Here is a 17,197-nt window from a genome sequence, read left to right on the forward strand (position 1 = left end):
AATTTAGGTCAAAGTTACTTGTTGACATTTTTTGTAAAACACTTATTATGGCTACTGTAATAAATCAATAAATCAATCAATCAAACTTTGTTTATATAGCATCTTTCAGACAAATTAAATTGCAGTTCAAAGTGCTTAACAAGAGTGCAGAAAAGTTATTGACGAAAAGTAGTTTATAAAATCATTGAGAGATCAATGTACACCAATAAGAATTAAAAATAAAATATATGTATCAAAATAAAATACAATAAAATACGACACATAAAAGCAACAAGATATTAAAATAAATACATAAGAGGAAAATATTTAAAATTGTAGTAGGATAAAAGGACAATACAGTAATGTTAAGATTTGAATTGATATAAAACACTATATAATAGCAAGCTGTATAAAGTATAGGATAGTCTATTGCTTTCATTACGATGCATTTCTGTGTTACACGGAATATTACGGACTACATTTTTGTCAATAGCTGACCTATTTTTTATTTTTTAAATCTATTTTTTAGTATCTATTTTTTTTGTAGATTCTTAATTTTTCTTTTTTTCAATTTAAATTGTACTGTGTTCACTTTTTGTTTGCAATCTTTGCTCTTTGCTGCTGTAACACTGTAAATTTCTCCATTGTGGGATAAATAAAGGATTATCTTATCTTTGATTACACTGTAAACAGAGTAATATTGATCAAACTTTAGATGCTCAGCCTTTGTATGCGAGAAGAACAATAACAAGTTAATATAGGCTACCTAACTTAGTTACTGTATATTCAATTGTTTCCTGGTGTATTGCCTGTAGATATTTTTAACTTAAACAGTCAATTATTCTTTTTGTTTGTTAAATGAGAAACTAATTTTAAAGGTATTATCTACTAGATATGGATAATTATATGTTGTGAATGTGTCTCCCCAATTAAAAAAAGCATCAATAGAATATTATTAAAGATATTGCAATTTGAGTATATTAAGTTTTAACGTACAATCCAAAATGTAATGTGTTCATACTGTTAAACAAATTAATGAGTTAAACCCTATTTACAGTCTATGGATAAACCTTTGTTTATCTTCAAAGGACACTGGGGTTTTCTATAATTTCCAATACCGTCAGTATACTTTTTGGACTGAACATTTACATTAACTGCTTCTGCAGAAAGATAATTATATCAAACCGGTTGTTTTAAATATCCCGCTTCATTCTTTCCGGAAGCTGCAATAACAGTGCCAGCTGAGTGCTGGATAGTGATTGGTTAAGACAGGTGCTGGAGTCTTCTCTGATTGGCTGAGCTGCTGACACAAAGCAGCGTAACTGGATTGTGGCTTGTTGGCGCCCTCAATTTAAGATTCGACTGTGTCTGCTGGTGTTATATACTGCTGTAACAACTTCATATCTTTCATCATATCATTTCACACGTTTAAAGTGACGAGCGGAGAGAATAAAAAACACCAACCAGCTGCTTTGAGGAGACCAGCTGCTTTGTTGCCAACATGCATGTTGTTAAGCGAGGTAAAGTAGCTTACTTCAATATTGTTGTAAATTCACTTTAGCTGACACTCTGCAGGGTAATATGCAGGTCTCGGAAAAATATAAAAATGTGACTGCTTCAAATGGTGATACTGTGAATAAATGCCGAACTTTAATGTCTTGCTCAGTTCCTGATATGTTATATCAATATGTTATATGTTTCTTTGTTTGGTGCGTTTCCGTTGAGACCTCTGACAAAGACTTGACTTGTGAAAGGACAAATGCAAGCACATGTCATTGTCTTTCCTATTTGACAGGTTTGCTGCCTTTTTGAAACTTAACAATGATTTATGAATTTTTTTGTTTTGTGAGTTTTGAAATACCAGCAAAAGGTGAGACTCCTAGTTTGTTATAGCTCGCTGTTATCGGCTTGTTCTCTTGAAATGTAATCTTTAAACCTTTCCTCCTGTTGTTAGGCAAGAAAAAGAGGCTGATCATTCAACCACGTATTTAAAAGTTAAGAAATGTGAGAGAAGGGAGTTATAACAATCATGATCTCTTAGGCTAATGGCGCGAAGAAGCAAGGTGCCCTTTCTTTTGTTATCATAATAACTCTTTAGACAGGTGTTTAGTGCGCGGGTTAATTCATCAAGAGGAGCCCAATTAACATAGAAATGTCTCTGTTTAGATGTGATTGTGTACCACTGCAGTTATACATCATTTTTCAACTTACCCGAGAATCAATCCTGGTCGATAATTGATAATTGATAATTGATCTCGGATAGGATTAAGGTTTTGAATGTGTCTTTGTATTCCAGATGGACGCCAGGAGGGGGTTACTTTTGATAAAATTACATCTCGCATCCAGAAGCTTTGTTATGGACTCAACTGTGAATTTGTCGACCCTGTAAGTTTAAAATAAATAATACATTACAATTTATTATCAGTGTAAGAAAAAAAAAGAAACTGAAGTCATGTTTTTGCACTGGTTGCAAAGTCTACCTCAGTGATAGTCAACTATTAGTTTTCTCTGTTTTCGTAGGCTCAGATCACAATGAAGGTGATCCAGGGTCTGTACAGTGGAGTGACCACTGTGGAGCTGGACACTCTGGCTGCAGAGACTGCTGCAACCCTAACAACCAAACATCCTGACTACGCTATCTTGGCTGCACGCATTGCTGTGTCCAACCTGCACAAGGAGACAAAGAAAGTGTTCAGTGGTGAGTTGTAGATTTAAGGTACATTCAAGAATACAATGCTCTATTATACCTTTTTTTCTTTTGGTAAGTAATACATCTCTTTATAAACATGACTTTAAATCACAATTCATTTACTTAATTCACTATTTAAGACATTATAATACAACCAAGTGGTACATTTACATGTAGTTGCTACAAAATAGTCCTAAAATATTTAAATGATATATATATTAAAGATTAGTGGACATGGCCATTACTAAAACCCCTGCCACTTACAATTTTAACATTTTGGTTTGCTGTTTGCAGATGTGATGGAAGACCTGTACAACTACGTGAATCCGTTAAACAAGCGTCACTCTCCTATGATCTCCAAGAAGTTGCTCGACATTGTTTGTGAAAACAAGGCGGTAAGTTACATTAAATGTGCCTTTTTATGTCCATGTTTTCAAATTGATTAAAAAATATTCTTTTGATATTATATTGCATTTTCTGCTTTCTGCAGCGCATCAACTCAGCCATCATCTATGACAGAGACTTCTCTTACAACTTCTTTGGCTTTAAGGTATTTCTTAATGTCATTTAAAATTCAACATGTCAGGCAGATGTTAAGATTATAAATCTAATTTTATCACTTTGCTGTTATAGACTCTGGAGCGGTCGTATTTGTTAAAGATTAATGGCAAAGGTGAGTGTTGACCAACCACTAACACATTGAGGTAGAGACATGCTGACATGTCATGTTAAGTGCATATACTTAATTTATGAATTGCCAATTACCTTCATTTACTGTAGCTGCTGAGAGGCCCCAGCACATGCTGATGAGAGTGGCAGTCGGCATTCATGAAGGTGACATTGATGCAGCCATTGAGACTTACAACTTGCTGTCAGAGAAGTGGTTCACCCATGCCTCCCCTACTCTGTTCAATGCCGGTACCAACAGGCCGCAGCTGTCCAGGTAAGGACTCTTGCAGTAATAATGCAGTAACGTTTAGGCTTTTAGGCAGAGTTGACCAATGTAACTATTCCACCTTTAAACCTTTCTTTTCTAATTTGCTTTGGCTTTTTGCAGTTGTTTCTTGTTATCCATGAAGGACGACAGCATCGAAGGTATTTACGACACACTGAAGCAGTGTGCCCTCATCTCCAAATCAGCTGGAGGAATTGGACTGGCTGTTAGCTGCATCAGATCAACAGGCAGCTATATTGCCGGGGTGAGAAAAAGCAGCATCACATCGATTGAAAGCACATATAAAGGAGCTTTAATGAAGACTTTCTCATATCTGTATAACTTAACTTTGCTTATTGTTTTTCAGACTAACGGCAATTCCAACGGGTTGGTCCCTATGCTTCGAGTGTACAACAACACAGCTCGTTATGTTGACCAGGGAGGAAACAAGGTAAGGAATGACATTTAAAACACATCGTAATGGGGCTTAAGATTTTGGATCGAGAGTCTCCTCTGGTAGTAAATCAAAACACTCTTTACCTGGGTTTGTTTGTTCAGAGACCTGGGGCCTTCGCCGTGTACCTTGAGCCATGGCATTTCGATGTGTTTGACTTCTTGGAGTTAAAGAAGAACACGGGTAAAGAGGAGCAGAGGGCCAGGGACCTGTTCTTCGCCATGTGGATCCCTGACCTCTTTATGAAGCGAGTGGAAAGCAATCAGGTGAATGGGGAATCTCTGCTACCAATATTACATTTTTAAATGTCATCAACTGTATTTTATAGTTTGGTGCTCCTGCTAATGCCACTCATGCCTTTGTAGGACTGGTCTCTGATGTGTCCCAGTGACTGTCCCGGGTTAGAGGACTGCTGGGGAGAGGAGTTTGAGAAGCTCTATGCTCGGTAACACCAGCACATCAAACTCATTTCTTAAGAGAAAAAAACACATTCATTGCAGCTAACCTGTCACAAACTAATTTTGTCCTCAGATATGAGAATGAGGGCAGGGCTAAGCGTTCGGTGAAGGCTCAGCAGCTTTGGCATGCCATCATTGAGTCTCAGACAGAAACTGGTACACCATACATGCTCTACAAGGATGCCTGCAACGGGAAGAGCAACCAGCAGAATCTGGGCACCATCAAGTCTAGCAACCTGTGCACAGAGATTGTCGAGTACACAAGTAAAGATGAGGTGAGGGGTCATGCATAAACAACAATAACTAAAAGGTATAACTTGCTGTTTATTTAATATAAAGTTAGCTTTTGTAATATTTAAGTGTTGTTTTCTTGTGTTTTTTTATTCACTAGGTCGCGGTGTGTAACCTGGCATCCATTGCTCTCAACATGTATGTGACCTCAGATAGGACCTTTGATTTCAAAAAGCTTGCATCTGTCACCAAAGTCATCGTGAAAAACCTGAACAAGATTATCGACATCAACTACTACCCAGTGCCTGAGGTGGGCTTCCTTGTAGTGCTGTTTCTCTGTCGAACATGCAGCCTGGTCTAATGTGTTCTGTGTTAAAGAATGGCTCCTCTGTTTTGTTTTACAGGCTGAAAGGTCTAACAAGCGCCACAGGCCCATTGGAATCGGCGTGCAGGGTCTAGCTGATGCCTTCATCCTCATGCGTTTTCCATTTGAAAGCCCGGAGGCCCAGCTGTTAAACATTCACATCTTTGAGACCATCTACTACGCTGCCCTGGAGGCCAGCTGTGAGCTAGCAGCGGCGCTCGGCCCTTATGAAACATATGCTGGCTCTCCTGTCAGCAAGGGAGTGAGTCGTTTTGTTGATATAGCTGATCCATCGTGGGTATTAGGTTAATATGTGCAGCAGATCCTAAGTTATTCTATTTTCCAGATTCTTCAATATGACATGTGGAATAAAACCCCAACAGACTTGTTGGACTGGAAAGCATTAAAGGAGAGAATTGCACAGTGAGTCTTTCTGAATATGTTCCTTGTTTATTTTTCTCACCTCTTATCTACTGTGTGTAAAGATTATAGCACATATGTGATCCACCTCCCTCTGTGTGTCTTCAGGCACGGTGTGAGGAACAGTCTGCTCCTGGCCCCAATGCCCACAGCCTCCACTGCCCAGATCCTGGGAAACAATGAGTCCATTGAGCCTTACACCAGCAACATCTACACGCGCAGGGTACTCTCGGGAGAGTTTCAGGTCAGTACTCAGTGCATGAGCTTTTACTCCAAAGGGGTGTGTCCATGGACAAAATGTTGAAAAGTGTCTTTTCTGCCTCCCCTATAGATTGTAAATCCTCACCTACTGAAGGACCTCACAGAGAGAGGACTGTGGAGTGATGAGATGAAGAACCAGCTGATTGCTCAGAACGGGTCAATCCAGGTAAAAGATCGTACATAAATTTAATGAATTAAATTATACACTATAAAGTACAATTCCAACAATGTTTAACTTTTTTAAAATGTGTTTTTTTAATACACATCTGACTGCCCACAGGAAATTGAACAGATCCCTGAGGATTTGAAGCGGCTGTATAAAACAGTGTGGGAAATCTCACAGAAGACTGTCCTGAAGATGGCAGCAGATCGCGGCGCTTACATTGACCAGAGCCAGTCCCTCAACATTCATATTGCTGAGCCAAACTACGGCAAACTAACCAGCATGCATTTCTATGGTTGGAAGCTGGTAAGTTGTAACTGAGGGAGCACATACTTGATGCATGCTGCGTCGTAGTACTTTGTAAAACATCTTAAAGTGCCTGTCTTTATTTACTCTGTAGGGCCTGAAAACTGGCATGTACTACCTGAGGACGAAGCCTGCTGCCAACCCCATCCAGTTCACCCTTAACAAGGAGAAATTAAAGGACGCCCAGACAGCCAAGAGTGAGGATGAGGAGACCAAAGAGCGCAACATTGCTGCCATGGTGTGCTCCTTGGCGAACAAAGACGAGTGCCTGATGTGTGGCTCCTAACTCAAGTGTTTTTCACTCAGATAGAAAGACTCCCCCCTTATCCTCCAGCTTCCACAAGATATATATATCTATTTTTGGAAACAATCAGTTCTTTGTATTGTATTTAAGATGTAACAAGAGTTTTACACATGCTGCTGTCTTCAACTCACAAATTTTTGCAGTTTGTATTTGATCTTCTGCATTTTTTATCATGAAACATTTTTTTATGCATTTTTGTATAGAATTTATAGAATACAGTGATCTGATATTTGCCCTTTTATAGTTAATTTTGTATTATCTGGGTAACATAAATGAACTTAATGTTTGTATTTTACGTGTGTGGGTTATTAAATAGTTTTACAATGCTATAAATTAAATTCTTATTACAGTTTATTTTCTTTTTTTTTCAAGAATACTTAAATTAATACTTAAAACAATGTGGTAGATCAGGGGAGGACCAAACAACAAAACCTAAAAGTGGAGATGGAATCAACACTGAAATAAAGAGCTACATGCTAATGTGTTTATCGGCTGGAAGAGTCTGCAAGCATTGTGCCCTGAGACAGTAGATGCTCCAGGTGATTAATTAATTATGTGGTGTGTTCATCTACATGATCTCATGGGAGCAATACGCGTTAAGCAAGCTGAGACCTGCACTGTCACACTGTAGCGGTGTGTGGCTAAAGCGACACAATCTCTTTCATCACAGATTTAACGACACCTTAAAATATGATCATGAAAAAGACAGAGAGAAAATAATTTGTAAATGTTTTAATAGTGTTACAAAGTAACTCCAGTTTGAAACTTGTTTGTGAGACCAAAGCGCATTTTTATGTATAAGTTAGAATGACTTAGGCTCTTTGCTACTGACAAGTTGAAGAGTAAGTAAAGGGACAGCAAAACAACAATATATTCAGCCTTAATTGACATGAACCTCCACCATATAACTTTTTTGTGGTCTTATACGTTTGGCTTAAGTGAGTCATTATATTATTCACCCATGATGTGAGTAGAATTAGCTGGAAAGCTTCATGCTACAATCTTTGACAATTAGCATGGATTCAATTAAAAGTTATAAACGAAGTATCTCATGATTTGCATTCTGGTGATAGATGAATGAGAAGATAGTTACCCCCCAAGTCTGTACAGTTATTATGAAGCTAAAGCTGGCTGCAGGTTAGCTTATGCTAGCCCAACGGTAAACAAAGAAAAAAGCTAGCCTCGCTTTTAGGCTAACAGCAATTCACCTAAAGTTCTATTATTTACAAGAAATGCTTTTTTTAATGGTAGAAAAATAATAAATGAACTATTTGCTGTTTTATGGACGGGAATGTAAAGGGCTACATTCCTTAAATTCAGGAAATTTTGCTTCAAGATTTTTTTAAATCTGTAAAAAAAAATCTACAAATGGTTCTAGCACAACAGTAACCTGACAATAAAGATGTGTGCTCAGCCAATTTAATTACAAAAAATATCCTGCAAGTATTCTTACATTATATTTGCTGGTACTTATTTTCTTAGACCCTGCTCATGAGGTCCAAATGGTAGTGAAAATCACACAGAATAATTTACTTCAAATCGATCAGATATTTTGAAGCAATCTGACCTTTGCTTACAATTTGTTGCTTTGGACTATAGTTCTGAGTGGACACACTGAGAACATCCCTACCACTAAGCCTTGTTGTTAACATAGCCAAAATTATAAAGCTGAAACCTTTCAAGAAAACATTTTAACCAAACATATTGGATGTCTTTATTAGGGACATTGACACTGTCACGGTCTCACTAGTATCCCATCAATTGATTCCTCACCTTCCTGGGAACCGAAACCCGTGTCCTGTGAGCTACTGCTGCCTGTAGGTGAAGGGATTGTTTTCTTTGTTCCAGCTTTTTCTTTGCCCTCCGTGGCACCAGACATCTCAGGTGCATTATACTCAAACTTTCTACCAATTATCCTTTTTGCCTCCACTTTTTTTTCTTGCAGCTCTAAGTCTTTAAACTTGTTCATTACTCTCTGTGTGTCTGGGTTTTCAAAGTTCACTTTTCTGCTTTTAGGTCCTTCAGGGGTCATTTCTGTATGTTTTTGTCCTGCCTTTGTCCCTGTCAGAATTTCTTCTTCCATTGTTTTTTCTACCTCACCCTGCTTAGCCTCATTCACTTTATCCTCTACATTATTTAAACTTGTCCTCACCACCACCTCCACTTTTACATTGTCACCTTTTTCATTTTTGTCTGCTTCTACCTGCTCTTTTTCCTCACTTTCATCCTTGTCTCCTTTCTCTGCTTCTGCTCTTCCTTCTTCCATTTTCACCACATCACAGTCTGTTACTGGCTTTGACCCCTCTGCTACACATTCATTCAACTGATTCTGTTGAGCATCAGACTCCTGTTTTCTATCCGAGTCAACCTTTTCTTTACCCACCTCCTCCTCTCCATGGTGCACAGTCACTTTAAGTGATGCATTTTTCTCATCCTGTTTGCTGTTAAAACCTACAAAATTGTTCTTGGCACCAATGATGTATTTTCCCAGTACGGAGGAGCCCTCCTTGATCAGGGCATCACTTGCAGTGTGTCCATCATCTACCAGAAGCTGCTGGATCACTTTCATATCAATGTGCATCCTGGAGACTGCTTTGCTCAGCTCAGTGATCCGATTACCGATATCTAAGGGGAAGAAAATGCTCCAATCACAACACAGAATGCAGGAACTTTTAATTCTGCTCTATTAACTTTTGGTTTAAAGCAATCTTGGGGTTTTATTGTTATTATGTTTGTGTTTTTGTGTAACTAGTTTTCAGAAAAGGGTATATTGGTAGTTTGCTATACCCAACATTTGCTATCTTACACTGCTAACACTGACTCCACAATTTGATGCCAAAGTGATAATAGCCAAAGTTCAAAGTGAAGTAGATTGCAAGAGCAATCATAAGGATCAAGGTTTAGATACTGTGTTGGTGATTTTGAATTGTAGCAACCTGTAGTTGGTTCATTCAGAAAAAAGCCATTGTTATAATTTTTTTAAATAATTTTTCACCTAGTGATGAAAATATAAACAGAAATAAATAAATAAAATGTTTATATGGAAGCCCAAAAAAGCCAAGTTTCATCATTACTTACACTTCCTTCAAATACGGTACTTCAGACCATTTAAAAGCACAACCTTTTTGTCGATTGTAAGGGGTAAGGGGTGTCATGCCATGTCGAGGTGAGAGTCAACAGGAGTTTTGAAAGAAACACAATATACTTGTGCCCCAATGAAAGGATAAGTGCTGAGTGAAGAAACCCATCATCCCAATTATACCCCTATTCCCTACTGATAAATTACATAACCTGCCACAGAAACCAAACCAGCATTATCACCTTCAACAGACCCAGGTTCTGTTTGTACGAGCTACCAGGTAGTGACAATGCCGATACTTCTTATCCTATCACATGGCCCCTATTGGCCCCCATAACTAAACCGTTTAGACCCATGGGCAGCAAGAGCCAGGACAATTAGACCCTCGACACCTTGGGAAGGCTGGACAGTTAGCTCCGGCAACCTATTTTACCAACATGGCCATCACAGCCTCAACAGACACAGGCTCTGTTTATGCAAGCTACCAGGAAGTGACAAGGCAGATCATACAACATGGCGCCTATTGGCCCTCACAACCGAAATGAATCTATTTCTGGTGACAACATTACACATGAAAAGAACGGCAAGAAGAAAACAAGAGAAAATGGAGCAACACAGAGAAAAGTCTGTAAATATGGACAGTGGAAGCATTCACCCCCGCCAGATCAGGCTGTTGCTCTACCTCCCCCCTACTTCCTTATTCTTGTGAGAGAAGAGAGTAAACCAAAGCAGACAGACTCTCCTACTTTTTAATTTGTCCCCAACTGGTATTATTTCTTATCATCCAAATCCACTGTCTGGTTTTAGCTGCTTTATCTATCCTACAATCTTTTGCAAACCCTGCCCACAGCTTCCCAATTCTCTCAGTAATGAAATAGCTGATTGTTCTATGAATCCTCTTCACCCCACTTCTCCCGGACAAACCCTGACTATACATCCTTGCTGTTCAGCTTCTGTCCCCCAAGTCTAAGCATATCTAAGCTTTTTCCTTCCATATGCTTCCTCCACAGAGTCCTCCCATGGAACTGTCCGTTTTATGAAATAAACTATCTCCCAATCCTCAGCACAAGTTGACCTGTTGTCTTCGATTATCAATACCTGCTGCTAAGCTTTTAAAAATCTGATTATGTCGCCATGTATAATGACCTTGCAACGTACTACTCTTACAGCTTGACAGAGTATACCTCAAAGTTGATGTCTCTGAACACAATGGGCATGATGGTTCCCAGTCTAATCAATGTTTTAGCTTCTTTGGTGATGGCAGCACATTGTAAGAACCCCCTAACAAATATTGAATACAACTGTCCTCCATACTCCACAGGTCCCTCCAACTAAGCTTCCTCTTCTCTGCACTTTCCCAGATCATCCACTGTCCCTGCTTTGCCTTAGCCACTGCTCTTGTGCACCTTATCATTTCCTCTTGTCAAAATTCCTCCGCTACCAGCTTCCTTCTTTTTCTGGGACCTGCTTTAGTCCACTGGTTTGCCTGAACTAAGCTCCAAACCCCTGGTATTCTAAAGGACTCAAATGTATTAACTTTCATGGTGCTCCTCCACAGCGTACTGCACTAACTGAAAAAGCCCTGAAAACTGACTGATGACTCATCAGCTTAGGAGAAACAAAAAAATTTGCATTCCACTCCAAACTGAACCAAACCAAATTTCCATATACTTCATTTTAGCTGCCTGAATCATGCTGCGACCAGTCTTGTATATTATATGTACCCTGCAGAACCTGTGATTCCTGATTACTGTACTGTGGTATCTATTAAGCTTTTCTGTTCAATATAGTCTGCTAGCCTATGTTTCCCCGTTCTACACCAAGTTCGTGGTTTAACTTTTTATCCCACAATATTCTTAGCAGTAGTATATTCTCTAGGCACTTTGGTCATTGGTGAAGTTGTGCCAGAAATCCTTACTCTACTGACTGTTAAGATCTGTGAGATTTATGCCATTGTTACCTTTCCTCTTGGTCTCCTCGAACTCCTTGCGAGCTGACTCAATGTAGCGTTGAACTAAAGCTTCAATCACCTGTTGCTCAGATCCCTTATTATTGGTCTTCAGACACAAAGAAACATGTAGATTATTTTTTCATACCAATGTCAAACTAACTTCTGCATGTGAGGACTTAACACACACTTACCATAGAGGCCAATGGGGGATACTTCTCTTCAGAGTTACAAGTGCAGCAGCAGCAGATTCGTCTAAAGATACCCCTGTAAGAGAAAATAAACAGCAAAAATTCATATACTTTAGATATAAAACATTGTTGTCTTTGCAGGAAAAAGGTGTTTTGAATTTCAGAGCTCACCTTAAAATATAAAAGACAGCTTTGGGTGAGGGTATGATGTTGAAAGGCACAGGCATAGTGAGACCTTCTCTAAAGTAACTGAGGTATAACTTTGATCTGGCAAATTTCCACTCAACATCGGCATCATCCTGAAATAACGAAGTTGAGATTTCAGTGCCAGTCCTTTGTCCTTTTGTTTTAGCTTAGACAATAAAAATTCTCTGTACCTCAATTTTCTGAAAGGAGTTGGTGATCATAGCAATCAGCATGTTGAGCAGGACGATGACGATGACGAGTGTGAAGATGCCATACAGAATCCTCCCAACAAACTCCGCCAACACAAACTGTGGCATGTCCACGTAGTCCTGGTTGGCTACCCCAAACATGGTCCAGAATAAGAAGTGGAACGTCTCGTTAAACCTGCAGTGGAGGGGTAGATGTCATGATACTGTTTTCATACATTTTCTTTACTAACATGATAAACTCATTTTCTGGAAATGGCTGATTTAAAGTCAAAGGTAAAAAAAAAACACTGATCAACACTGTCATTTAAACCTGAAACCAAATTTTGTATCCAATAGAGTCAGGTTTTTAATCAGACTGGTATCTTTTTTGGGTTTATGGGCTAATAACAGTTGAAGAAGCTGAAGATGCCGTACCTGCCAAGATGTGGAGAGACAACATAAGGGACATAGATGTTGTTGATCCCACAGAGGAAGGCTGTTCCAATGATCATCAATATAAACATGAATCTATAAAAGAAGACAACATTTTCATTGGCTCAGTCCTGTAAGATGATTTCCCTCCTTGGTAATGACCAATCCACAAATTAGCAGATGGTGAAACAAAAAGTCCTCGAACCTCATCATATCATCAATCATCTTCCCAATGGAGATCTGCAGAGTTCCCAGAGATTCATGGGCTGGCAGGATGTATGCAAGCCGTGTGAAACTCAACATGCTGGTCACTGCAAACAGCAGCTCCGCAATCAGCTGGGGATCCTCCTGACGCCAGTTGTCACGCACTGCAAGGCAGTTTAACATCAACACCAATCACCAAGTTAGATGTTTGACAACTTTTACAAATTCTATCAATCATTAATTCGATATCATTGACTAACCTGTTTGAGTGAAGTAGATACAATCCTCCCCGCCACTTTGGTCATTGCAGAGAAAGTGTCCTTTAAGCATGATGAGCACACGTAATGCAAACGATGCTAGGTACATGCTGAGCACCATCACGTCCAGGCAGTTCCACCAGTCCAGAAAGTAACTCCGAAGCCCCTCAATCCACACTTCTTTACACTCGTACCAAAAGAATCCTACAAGATGTGGCACAATTTGAAATACAACACAAGATATCCAGGCCCTAATGTAAAAGATGGTATTATAACCATTTATAATAAAAACGTTTCTGTTTTGACTGCATAGAGAAGTTTAAAGACTAAGTGACCCTACCAACCACCCACACCATGTGGAAGGAGCTATGCAGGATGTTCTGTTGGCGGGAAGCAAATTTGTCCCGATACATCTCCATTATTATTGATTCTCCAAGTAAGGTGATGAGGAACCATAGATAAGAGGCTGAGTGAAGAAGAAACTTGATAACAGGAATCTTCAGTATCTTTCCCATCTTTAGAAACCACAGAAAATAATTACATGTCAAACCACACATTTGGCCTTTATACTGTAGTAATTGGAACTTAGTGATCTCAAATTCTTTTAATGGTACCTTAGATTTGGGTGCAACCCAGTAGACAAGGCAGAGAAAGGGCATGGTGAGGAAGATCCCCACAGAGACTAGAAGCTTCCAGGCTGTCCTACTACCTCTCCATCCTGCCAGGTTCCCACACCAAATAGATGACAGCACCTGCTGGCAGATTGGGTGTGCCACAAACTACAAACAGTACAGAGGATTTGGCATCAGAAGGGTTTTCTTGTTCTCATCAATGGGTTGACAGTATTGTCTACCTACCTGCTTCTGGTTGTAGTTCACAGCAAGCCGGAAACGAGACAGGTTAGGAATTCCTTTCTCAAAGGCCTGCTCATCCATGGAATTGTGGCTTTGGTCTCCACAGCTGTTCAGGATTGTGGTTACCTCGCTCTGGTTGCGACACATGCCCAGCAACTCAACAGCAAACTCCTGACAAAGCTCCTCCAGAGCCAGGTATTGAGGCTGTGGAAGAGAGGCACCAAAAAGAAAAGAAGAAAGTAACAACAAAGACACCCAACATGAACAATAACTAGTAATACGTACAACTCTCCCCACACCTTGAACTCTGGTTCTTTTTGTGAGAGCTTACGCAGCTCTCTGCTGAGACTAAAAGCACTGAGCATGGAGTCATCAGAGGTGATTGAGAGGTAGGCCCGACTAGCAATGCCACGGTATGTGTTGATACGAGATAAAGAGAATTTGAGTAGGTCGTACTGTCGGCCGTTACGACACTCCAGACAGGCACAGGAAATCTTATGAGGCCATGGGATGACATGGCCTTTTTGGGTTAGCATTGTGACTATATCATACAAGTCTTTCTGGCAGGCTAAAGTCAGAGGCGTCACACCAGGGGCAAACTGGGAGTTGTCAATAGAGTGGTCAAAGATGGCCTGAGAGAAGGATCGCACATCCATTTTGTTGCCTTTCTCCTGGTCCAGACGGTCCAGCAGACGCTTGACCACTTTGGGCTGGTTGGTGTCTACAGCAACTAGCAGGGCCTCATGAATCTGCCGGAAGTCAAACTTAACCCCCTGAAGGAGAGCATCCATTGCATCCTCATTGCCCAGGCGGATGGAAAGGTTGAGAGCTTCTCTCCACTGGCGATCCTCAGACTCATCCAACTGGCGGATAATGCCATCACCGGTCTTCAACAGTCCGCACAGCAGCTTAATTTTCCCATCCTGAATGGCACTGATGAGCTCCGGAGGGAACCGCATCTTTCTGTTCATAATCTCGCGCCATTGTTCTGGCTAAGGACAGGACAGACAAAGACAGGTAGATGCATGATTAGATGTCAAATCCAATTTTTTTTATACAAGATATGTTGCCAGGTATTATTGAAAAACATCATAGTTCAATTCTAAATAAATGGCTAAGACTTTCTGAGAAATTAAAAGATACACATGAGCATGGCACATTTTACAAATGAGTGCATAATTGAAGACATTTTCCCAAGCCTTCCCAAGTTTTTTTTTCAGAGAAGACAGGACTAAAATAATTCTAGCAAAAGTCAAATGTGATTGCCTCACGATAATTCTTAAATTAAACTTTGACACAATGAACACCAAATTCTACCAACTATACGTGAATAAAACTCTACTTACCGTGAGGTTCTCCATCCCTGATAAATCACAGCGCAGTTGTGAACAGTGGTCCTAGAGAGAAGCATGAAATATGTTTTGATCCGACTATTTTTATTTCAAGCTTCAGAAATGAAAGGGAGATATCTTTACACAAGATGCTCCAAGAAGAGAACTGAGCACTTTGGAGTCCTACGATCATGTGGTACCGGCTGACTGCACGGAATCAATGGCCACAAACTCAATAACACATTTGAATCCCCCATTGGGCATGGCCAATTAAAACTTAACCGGTTACAAGTGTTCATGCTTGGCTGGCTCCAAACCCAACTGTTTCTGCTTCTAGCCTCTGTATTGGAAACAGCAATGGCACAATTAAGGTAGCTGTTACTGAACAGGCAGCAGCTGTCACTGTTTCCCCCAGAGGGCCTGGAAGGAGTTCACAGCAGTGGGAAAAACAAGGAGTGGCAATTTTAAAATATACACTGATCATTTTCACTACTCTACTTTCAAAAAGTAGAGATAATAACATTAAACATTTCTCTTTTTGATGTGAAACTTCTGGACGGTTTTCTCTCAGCTGGGCTTTTCACCGTAACTGTACGCTGTGATGGAATGTCACTTTATAGATCCTCTTAAATGCAGTATTATTAAATTACAAATCTAAGGTCTCATACTCGTACTTCACTTATGCCTCTTTGTACATCTTTTCAAATTTGAGGAAGAAATGTTCAGAAAATGTACCTGGAAGCCTTCATCATCATAGTGGGTTTTCTATCAAAGATTTCTGACCACACAATAACATGACAAAGACTTTGTATCTATTTTGGTAATGTCAGATATTTTAAAAACACTTAGTAGTTGACGAGTTGATACTAATTTAACATGCGGGAAGTGAGCCACAGGTTGGATTCAAGCCCGGGCTGCACGCTTAGAAGTCTAAAGTCTCCATACATGGGGCTTGCACACTCACCACTAAGCTACCCCTCTGAATATCTGTCCTCCACTTTGTGAATGGCTCAAGATTACTTATAACAACAAGAGATTAGATAATCAACCACAGGAGGAATGCTGTTTTAAAGTGTTGGGATAGGTTCATCAGTTTGATTCCTTTCTCTCCAAAGAGATAATTGGATTTTCTAAATATGACAAAAAACAACATCCATGGATCTCAGAACTATAGATAAATGTGAGATGATTATTATCTTGAGTATTACATCTAATAAGAGTCCATTTACATGTCATTAGATATCAGTAATTTGACTCAAAGGTAACCATGTGAGAAAGTAGAGGCGAGTCCTGTGATTATACTTTTGTACAGTAGAGGGAGTAAAAGAGCAACCTGTGACTCTAAAGTACTTTGTATTTATATCAGTACATTTGAATAAACAGGAAATAAAAAAAACACAGACTGAAAACTTTACATTTCCAAAATCTATTTTCAAAATGTATTTTTTTTATTGATTTATGATGACTGGTGAAATACTGTTATGTATATGGGTCCAATAATAAATTATCTTGAACTGTATTAAAGCTTCAAATGTAGCCTAAGGAATCCTAAAATGGATCTAGAGATAATCTTACCATTAATGCTTCTGGGAAATGGGACCACCGACAACAGAATCTGTACAAGCAAGTAGAAAATTACGGCACGCAATTCCTGAGAAAGAGGAACTGGGTTTTAACTTGTTGCCTTTTCGTAATCAACAAGCAAAAACAGTGTTTCTCGCCACAAGTCTTCCTGTGACATGTGTCAAGAAGGAGCATACACAAAAACCCTGCACACATTAGTGTAACAACAAAAATAGATCTCTCAGAAAATAAAAAACAACACTATAATCAATTAAACAAAGGCTATTCTATGCTTGTTATTCACTAAAACTGTTAGGTAGGGTAGTCATGGCAACTGAAAACCAAAATTGAAAATATCTAAATGTTTTAAAGACTACAAAAAAAAGTACCAATTCAAAAAA

At 39.3% G+C, this 17,197-nt stretch overlaps 2 protein-coding genes across 2 annotated transcripts; one reads left to right on the top strand and one right to left on the bottom strand.

The window, feature by feature from the left end:
• The first annotated feature begins 1,361 nt into the window (after positions 1 to 1,361).
• Positions 1,362 to 6,897, top strand: LOC132988209 (ribonucleoside-diphosphate reductase large subunit-like). Its single transcript, XM_061055451.1, has 19 exons — positions 1,362 to 1,499; positions 2,276 to 2,364; positions 2,500 to 2,677; positions 2,963 to 3,063; positions 3,159 to 3,218; positions 3,302 to 3,341; positions 3,449 to 3,611; positions 3,726 to 3,867; positions 3,970 to 4,053; positions 4,161 to 4,322; positions 4,422 to 4,501; positions 4,588 to 4,789; positions 4,906 to 5,055; positions 5,150 to 5,371; positions 5,456 to 5,532; positions 5,638 to 5,773; positions 5,861 to 5,956; positions 6,071 to 6,259; positions 6,354 to 6,897. The coding sequence occupies exons 1-19, from the start codon at positions 1,481 to 1,483 to the stop codon at positions 6,543 to 6,545; spliced, it is 2,382 nt and encodes a 793-aa protein (XP_060911434.1). The 5' UTR covers positions 1,362 to 1,480; the 3' UTR covers positions 6,546 to 6,897.
• Positions 6,898 to 7,322: 425 nt separating this feature from the next.
• On the bottom strand, positions 7,323 to 15,325 carry LOC132988210 (short transient receptor potential channel 2-like). Its single transcript, XM_061055452.1, has 13 exons — positions 15,249 to 15,325; positions 14,202 to 14,894; positions 13,906 to 14,106; positions 13,663 to 13,827; positions 13,389 to 13,563; positions 13,052 to 13,252; positions 12,793 to 12,955; positions 12,591 to 12,683; positions 12,159 to 12,351; positions 11,953 to 12,080; positions 11,785 to 11,857; positions 11,603 to 11,699; positions 7,323 to 9,188 (listed from the first exon to the last, which is right to left on the bottom strand). Exons 1-13 carry the CDS (start codon positions 15,261 to 15,263, stop codon positions 8,299 to 8,301), a joined length of 3,087 nt encoding a protein of 1,028 aa, XP_060911435.1. The 5' UTR covers positions 15,264 to 15,325; the 3' UTR covers positions 7,323 to 8,298.
• Positions 15,326 to 17,197: the final 1,872 nt, after the last annotated feature.

Source organism: Labrus mixtus, chromosome 14, assembly GCF_963584025.1.
Source record: "Labrus mixtus chromosome 14, fLabMix1.1, whole genome shotgun sequence".
In the NCBI taxonomy this organism is placed as follows: Eukaryota; Metazoa; Chordata; class Actinopteri; order Labriformes; family Labridae; genus Labrus; species Labrus mixtus.